An 8,968-nucleotide genomic window follows, 5' to 3' on the forward strand; every position below is an offset into this window, starting at 1 on the left:
TTCACTAGCTTGTAGGAGCCTCACAAGATAAAAGTAATCCTATGTGTTTTTCTTGCTCTTCCAGCCCTATACATGATACCTTCTGTATGCCTTTAACTAGCTAGCACATACTCATGCATGTGTATATGCTATTAACTTGTATTTGCACTAGGTTGTTAATTTTCTGATTAAGATAGTATGCTTTAATTTGTATGCCTTTAACTAGCTAGCACATACTCATGCATGTGTATATGCTATTAACTTGTATTTACACTAGGTTGTTAATTTTCTGATTAAGATAGTATGCTTTAATTTCTCTCAATTAAGCTTTGTAATTAAATATACCATTGATTGCCCAGATAATAATTTAGTATGGTAGTTTTTTTTTCTCCAAACATAGAAATCTAATTAATTATATGATCTATCTTGCAGCAAATAGATAAATCACTAATTTATTTACCTTGTGTATATGAGTAGACTATCGTGATGGATGGCCATTTGTAAAACACAATTGGACGAATACTTCTACATATCTCTTTTTAAAGGTTTTTTATCCTATGGATAAATTTTTGCATTTCTAACCAATTAATTGTTGACAAAAGCAGACCATAAACTGTATTTATAACGGGAGGAGGTGGAGGGTCTGCAGCAAGAGAGGCACTAAGGCACCAAGTCCTTGAGAAAGTCATAATATGTGATATCGATAAGATAAGTTGCCCATATAGAGACCGTGTGTCATATTCCTTGTTAACTGATTGTGCAGATTTTAACTCAAACTAAACTTGTCTTCAATACGTGATCTGAGTTTAATATGCTTAATTAACCACATACCATTGCTGGTTTGATCCGTGCACATGTCTTTTCAATTCCTTCTTTTTTAGTTGGATTACAAACCAGAAGATATACTTCCATTTTCTGAAAAAAAAATCCTTTCTTAGAGGAATGAAAAGTTGCACATGAGTTCATATGTGGACAACCAATTAAAAAATTTGCTGACAATCCATGAGATCTTTCACTTTTATTACATTTCCTCTTGCAATATATATATATATATATATATATATATATATATATTTTTAAAGTATGAATTGAAATAATGTAGAGGGATTGAATATGTTTTTTTTTATTATCTTCTGGTATGAACTAGAGATGTCTCCAGAGAAGTTTGATGTGATCCTAGGGAATGTTCCAGAACCTGATGAATCAAATTCATCAAGTTGTGTCCATCTCTACACAAAATCCTTTTATGAGAATGTTGTCAAACCTAAGCTCAAAGGACAATGGTCTCTTTGTTACTCAAGTAAGCCTTTTCCATTATTCTTTTTCTGTCCTTTTTTCTAAATTATATATAAACATCAAACACTCACTTTAATTTGTTAAAACTAATTAAGCCCAACCTTCAAATACTCAAGCTGGTCCCGCAGGAATTTTTACACACAAGGCTATGTTCTCGCCATTATACAACACATTAAAGCAAGTTTTCACTTGTAAGCACAATTTTTCCTTCTAGTCCTTGCCATTATAGAAGCATATGTAATAATGCTTAATTTCCAATGTGGATTTTGATTATTAATTAGTTCATCATAATTAAGCATATTACGTTGGAATTTTATGTAGATGTGGTTGCATATACAGCAGTGTTGCCATCCTATGGCGACTCGTGTGGATGAATTATGGTGAGTTTAAAAGCATATATTTAAATGAGAAAAAAAATAGTATAACATATGCTCCTGCCCTTTCAATTCCTTCCTATCATTTTTGTCTATATCAGATACAAATCAAAGAAATAGACACAGTGTATTGTTACAAGCTTACAATACAAATTAAATTCATTAAGAGATCTATTGGGTGTTGATTTCATTTTCTTAGCCAACAATATTTATTAAACCTTAGCTAATTAAAAATTATCATTTGATGGTGCATTAATTTTATCAGGCTTCAAACGAACCAATCAATCTTGATGGTGAGGAACTCAACAACAGGATTGGTGAAAGAATCAAGGGCGAGTTAAGATATCTCGATGGGCCTGTCATTGCAGCGTCCACGGTTCTAAACAAGACCATGAAAAACTCGTCAGTGATCTATATATACTAATACTAATATTTATTATATGAATTGAAGTACTTCATCAACTTTTTTTTATTGATATTTATTCCGAATGTGTGCTTCAAATCAGTGCAGACTTATATGAAAATGTGAACATGGGGTTTGTTCGCAAACACGGAGTTTGCAACTAAGTTCAGTATCTGAAATGTAAAGTCTAATAACATGATTAAAGAAATTCATGTAATGATCAAGAGCTGTTAAACCTAATGTTCATAAATTTATTATGAAGCTCTTTAGTGATTACGAAAATCTCTCAATCTCTTCTCTCTCTGTCTCACATGCATCACTGTAAGATAGGTGTCAAAAAGAAAGGATTCAAGTTAAATTTAAACCTAATGTTCTGAAATGAAGGGAAAAAAAAAGGAGATTAATCACGCTAGGGAACTTGAATGAAGAAAGAGAAAGGATTCAAGTTTAAATGGGTTAGTTGTGAGATCATTATCAAAGCCTAAGATTCGAAATCACTCCAAGTTTGGTTATATTGAGCAATAGAGCCAACTTGATTCTCATTGGTTTCAGAGATATGAACAGACGACTGAGAATGGCTACTTGTCCATTTCTCAAGAACATTGTAATTGCTTTCATAAAAAATGCTATAATCATCCAAAACAGGAGGAAGTCTTTTCTATTTTGTCCAAGGGCAGGAGATTTTATAGTTTCTGGATCTTCATTATTTTACTCTTCCTCATGCATCCATGGGATTTTGATCTTTCGCTTCATCTTCTTCTTGAACTTTTTCATATGAACTTTCTAATTGTTCTTGGGTTTCTTCAGCACTTTTGGCATTTGGTATTTTCATAGCTAGCCTCCTCAAATTAGTCCTCTGAACTGACTGGTTTAGACGATGCAGGAGAGGTTTTGTTAGGAGATTGATGATTCACTTTCACTTTGTACTTCTTCATCCTCTCCTTTATCAATAATTTGAGTTGTAGGAGACACAGTCACATTAGGTGCACCTTGCCCTGGTTGAACATTTAATGTTATAGGGCCACAAATTAGTTAATTTTTATAATTATAGGCTTTCAGGAGTGATGTTCGTAGCAGTGCTTTCCTAACAATTCAAATTTGTTAGAAACATGTATTGGTTAGCAAACATTTATAAAGCAAAAGAAAATGTGGTGATTTCAAGAATTATCAAGTCTATAGGAGCCTATTCGGGAATAAGTTAAATCCTGCAAGCATTGCAACCAAAATTTATACCAGGTCATTCGACTAGAAACTTCTTGGAATTGTCTCTTAAACAAGGCGTTCTCAAACCTTGTATGTTACACTTGCAATGGAACATGACACTTAATCTCCAAGTTTCTAAAGACTTTAACCCAGTGTTTGGATGATACAATCTAAGCGAGTAATGTAATTTTTAAGGTATTTTAATTACTACTCACTAAAATGCTTCGCTAGGGATCAGAACTCTGGTGAAAAAGGTTTACGGAAGAGAAACAAGTGACAAATGAACCATGGAGGGTTAGGATTCTGTTTAGGTGAAGATTGAGAGATGAAGAATGTGAAATTTCACAAATTCCACCTATTTTAGTGGAATTTCAAATTCTGAATCTTACAAAGAATAGAAATGCGGAGAATTCTTTAAATTCTAATTTTATAGTATCCCAACGAAACATTCAAATTCTAGTTTTACAGTTTTAAATTGAAATGTCGACAATTACATTACCTGCTTAGATTACATCATCCAAACACAGGATAAGAGAATTTTAAAAGAGTTAAATTAATAAATATGACGTTAACGATATTTGTACTTTCTTTTTCTTGGAATTTCTTGAGAATGGAATTCAGTTGTTCAATGTAATAGCCCTTGTTACATTTTCCCAATTCATACATCAAGCTCTTTTTTATTTTAATTTTAATAAAACTCTTCAATTAATTTGTTTATGAAAAATTTGACTAAGGTTTTTGTGCGATAAACATTGATAATAAAAGTAGAATTAATTTAACTTCAAAAAACAAAGTAGCATAACATTAACATATGCACCATAAGGTTGTAGTACATCAAATGATGACAGTGAAATGGAAATTCATCGAAAAAGGAAATGCATCATAAGCAAAGAAACGTCCACCCGACCTATAATCACTAACATAGCAGTATATTAACGCACTATTTTCCGGATGGGATGTTGTTCATCGCCCACAGGTATGAGAGGTGATGGAGTCCGACATATATACTCTTCGTCGATACCAGGGTTGATAGAAGTCTTCTCCCAGTCAGGTAAGGGAAAAGCGAATTTAGTTGACACCAAAGATTTGCCTAAGTCTAAGTCATCTGATTGAAAATTGAGTTCTTGTGTGACCTAATTGAAATATAGTCAATAAGCATGCGTGATTATTTTTTTTATCAACAAATAATCAAGACATGCATGTAATATTTTGAATATGTAATACCTCGACCCTGGCAGAGGCAATTCCTGATGCCATCAACTTAGGCATAGTGCTTTGAATTTGTTTACTTGGTCGTCGATCTTCTGTGGCCAAAGCTTTACCTTTGGAGGCTTCTTTGGCAGGACCAGTGATCTATGGAGGGTACAATGAGTCAGTGATAAGAAAAGATATGGAAAAGAAAAATCAAAATTGAATTATCTCAGCGTTTTCTCATGTGAAACCTTTTCTTGAGTAATAGGCGTCAAGGTTCCCTTCTTTGAAGTTTTTACCTCTTTATTTTTCACAAAGGACTGAAATATATAGTTATATTACATGTCAGAAAAATCTTTCATGAAAGAGAAATTATAAAATTATCGAATCAAAGGTTACCTTTTTCGAAGATCTATTGCTTGTTTCTGACAATGAGGTACCTTTTCTTATTCGAGAAGCCTTGGGGGTAATGAGCTGATCCTCTTCCTCTTCAGCACTCTCCCAATCCTCATTCCTTTTGGGTAAAGTAAGTGGTTCAGCTATGCAAATTGAAGAGTAAATGTTATTGCAAAACATGAAATATATCATAGGCGATAATTTCCCATTTAGTGATCTTAATATATACAAAGTCAAAGATTACCTGCTTTGAGATCTAGTTCCGGAAAGGTGATAGAATTAGTCAATTTTTCAAAGATTTGATTAATAATGATGGGCTTCTTGGAGTAATAAGATTTCCACCAATCGAAAAAAGGTTGAATACCATAAAAATTATTCTCGAAAGAGACTGGAGTAAAAGAAGGTTGAGGTTTTGATATTGCTGTGTTGATCAAATCCGGAATGAACTTTTTGTTGAGGATATGATCAGGTTTTAGCCTCTGCTTCATAACAGGTACAGGTAACAACTGAGAAAGCCCAAATTGTCGAGCAAATAGTTGTGGCTGATAAGCATAAAATCGAATATCTCTTTCCATTGTCCCAGTGAAGATAATATCCCCAGTAAGAAATGCTGACCATATATTTATCAACTCAGATTGTTCACCTCTATTTTCACACGGAAATCTTAACTTAAGCCACTTTGGCCCTATCAAACTTGGTCTTAGGAAAGGAGCCAAATCATCAGTAAACTCCTCGAAACTTAGGAATGTGCTTATGTATTCTTTAAAAGCTTCCACCGTATATTCCTTTTTCCGAGTAAGATAGGTCAAACGAGCCCCTTCAACTTTTTGCATGGTAGCTTCTCCCTTCAGGTTTAGTTTCTTCTCAAAAATTGCATTTAGCCATAACTGCATAAGCCAAAGAGGGCCAGAAAAATTTCTGAGTAGATAAGGAGCTTTGAAGATGTCAACCGCTTCATCCATGGCTTTGTAGAGGGATGCCAGGAGGAATTTACTTAGGCATATATCTTTACCAAGATGGAGAGCTTGGGCAAGATTGAAAACATTTTTTGTAACTTTCAATGCTGGAGTACATAATACATGCGATGAAAGCCAATATAATAGAAAGCTTATGTGCTCTTTTTCGGTTACATAAGTACCTGCTTCTCCTTGATGTTCTTTGATGTATCTTCTGTAGGTTGAATATCTGAAGTTAACCCCAACTGTCTCTACATTGATTTCATCTTTGATCAGACCCATTGCATATCTTTCACCTATTGGTCGTAACCCTGTTATAGCTGCGATATCGAGAAGGGTTGGACTAGCTGGTCCACAAGGCAGATCGAAAGCATGTGTGCTTCGATTCCACACGATAAATGAAGCCATTAGAAGAGGGATATCAAGGGATGTCAAGTCAAGTCTGCATAGTTGCATGAACTCATAAATCCCTAATTTTTTCCAATGGTTACCATATACATTTTCCACTCGGTCCATCCATTTGAAAAAATTGTTCCTATCAACTGGAGGGGTGGCTCTAAATATCCTGGCATGATCTTTATTGGTAAAATCAGTCCTTATAATGGGAAGGTGTACAAGAGGCCATTCTTCATCTAATCTTGGTAAAAATTGGTCAAGTTGTTCTAGTTTCAAGTATGGTAGGAAAGGACCTAAGAAGGCATAAGAATGGTTGTTAGCAGTATAAGGCAACAATACCTGTGAGCTCCAGATCTTCAAACTTTTTTCCCCAAGTCTGGGTATTGGAATATAATTTTTTCCTTCAACTGGAAGGATTTCTTTGGCAGCCAAGTTAGCTTGAATATTGGTTCCATGAGAAGTAGCATATTCAGGATGAGGAGATGCCATTGTTCTTGATGCAGAAAAATGGATATCTTTGAGTAAAAAGGTTAACCAAGACTTTGATTCAGATCGAATCAATGAAGATATCTAAATTGGATTCTAAGTTTCTCAAACTGAAAACATACTTTGCTGCTAGTTTGATTCAACGAACTCTCATAGTATTTTGGTTAACTTGAAGTCCTTTTTAAAACAATTATTTGTTGAAAGTTATTTTGCAATCCTTAAAAAAAAGTTATTCGTCAACAAAAGAAAATTAAAATAATTAATGTGATCATTTAAATACATTGAATGTATTAAATGAAATATTTAAAATACCTTCAAAACACATACTCATTCATTAAATGAAATTATAAATGAGTTCAACGATAATAAATGAACTCATAAATAAGAAAATGCATACTCATTTATTATTTATTTATTATTTATAAATAATAAATGAGTATGCGTTTTCTTATTTATGAATTCATTTATTAGGTGTATTTTTAAGATATTTTAATTATTTTTATTTAATACATTTAATAATATCATTAATGTGATGATTTAAATACTTTGAATGTATTAAATAAAAATAATTAAAATATCTTAAAAATACACATAAGAAATTAACTCATTGATAACAAAATATGTACACATTTATTATTTAAAAGAAATTATCATTAATGTGATGATTTAAATAATGTAATGAGAATAATTAAAATGTCTTGAAAATACACATAATAAATGAACTCATAGATAACAAAATGCGTACTTACTTATTATTTATAAGACAATAATAAATGAACTCATTAATGTGATGATTTAAATACTTTGAATACATTAAGTGAAAATAATTAAAATATCTTTAAAATACACATAATAAATTAACTCATTGATAACAAAACATATACACATTTATTATTTATTAAGACAATATCATTAATGTGAGTATTTAAATAATGCAATGAAAATAATTAAAATGTCTTAACAATACACATAATAAATGAATTCATAGATAATAAAATGCGTACTTACTTATTATTTATAAGACAATAATAAATAAACTCATTCATAACAAAACGCGTACTCATTTAGTATTTATAAATAAGACAATAATAAATGAACTCATTAATAACAAGACGCATAATCATATATTATTACACGTTTTGTTATAGATGAGTTCCTTTATTATTGTCTTATTTATAAATAATAAATAATCAACAACTACGTATTTTGTTATGAATGACTTGATTTATTATTATATTATAAATAATAAATAAATATGCATTTTCTTATCTATGAGTTTATTTATTATGTGTATCGTGAAGATATTTTAATTATTTTTCATTTAATACATTCAATAATATCATTAATGTGATGATTTAAATACTTTGAAAGTAATAAATGAAAATAATTAAAATATTTTAAAAATACACATAATAAATTAACTCATTGATAACAAAACATGTACACATTTATTAATTATAAGACAATATCATTAATGTGATGATTTAAATACTTTGAATGCAATGAAAATATATAATTAAAACATCTTAACAATACACATGATAGATGAACTCATAAAGAACAAAATGCCTACTTACTTATTATTTATAAGACAATAATAAATGAACTCATTGATAACGAAACGCGTACTTATTTATTATTGATAAATAAGACAATAATAGATGAACTCATTAATAACAAAGCGTGTAATAATTTATTATTACACGTTTTTTTATAAATGAGTTCATTTATTATTGTCTTATTTATAAATAATAAACTAGTACGCGTTTTGTTATGAATGAGTTTATTTATTATTGTATTATAAATAATAAATAAGTATGTGTTTTCTTATCTATGAGTTCATTTATTATGTGTATCATGAAGATATTCTAATTATTTTTCATTTAATACATTCAATAATATCATTAATGTGATGATTTAAATACTTTGAATGCATTAAATGAAAATAATTAAAATATCTTTAAAATACACATAATAAATTAACTCATTGATAACATTTATTAATTATAAGACAATATCATTAATGTGATGATTTAAATATTTTGAATGCAATAAAAATAATTAAAATATCTTCACAATACACATGATAAATGAACTCAGAGATGAGAAAATGCGTATGTTAACACCGTTAATATATGTGTGATGTGACACGTTAAGTGCCACCTGGACGCACACGTGAAACTTCCACATCAATTTCTTCTACTTGCCACGTAAGGAGGAACTAAATTAACATTAAAGGGACTAAAATGATATAATTTAGGTGATCATCTTTTTCTCCAAAATGTTAA

General features: G+C 30.7%; 1 protein-coding gene across 1 annotated transcript; it reads right to left on the bottom strand.

The window, feature by feature from the left end:
* Positions 1-4,007: 4,007 nt before the first annotated feature.
* LOC114367667 lies at positions 4,008-6,813 on the bottom strand. The gene is made up of 5 exons (XM_028324856.1): positions 5,087-6,813; positions 4,846-4,985; positions 4,698-4,766; positions 4,480-4,608; positions 4,008-4,388 (listed from the first exon to the last, which is right to left on the bottom strand). The coding sequence occupies exons 1-5, from the start codon at positions 6,681-6,683 to the stop codon at positions 4,188-4,190; spliced, it is 2,136 nt and encodes a 711-aa protein (XP_028180657.1). The 5' UTR covers positions 6,684-6,813; the 3' UTR covers positions 4,008-4,187.
* Between the last annotated feature and the right edge of the window lie 2,155 nt (positions 6,814-8,968).

Source organism: Glycine soja, chromosome 9, assembly GCF_004193775.1.
Source record: "Glycine soja cultivar W05 chromosome 9, ASM419377v2, whole genome shotgun sequence".
Classification (NCBI taxonomy): Eukaryota; Viridiplantae; Streptophyta; class Magnoliopsida; order Fabales; family Fabaceae; genus Glycine; species Glycine soja.

Bases quoted from the DNA above. Each gene is read 5' to 3' on its own strand.
- LOC114367667 (XM_028324856.1), bottom strand. From the start codon at position 6,683: ATGGCATCTCCTCATCCTGAATATGCTACTTCTCATGGAACCAATATT. The intron at 4,986-5,086 runs GTAATCTTTGAC...CAATTTGCATAG, and splicing joins GGAACTAGATCTCAAAGCAG to CTGAACCACTTACTTTACCC. The intron at 4,609-4,697 runs GTTTCACATGAG...TACCCTCCATAG, and splicing joins CGCCTATTACTCAAGAAAAG to ATCACTGGTCCTGCCAAAGA.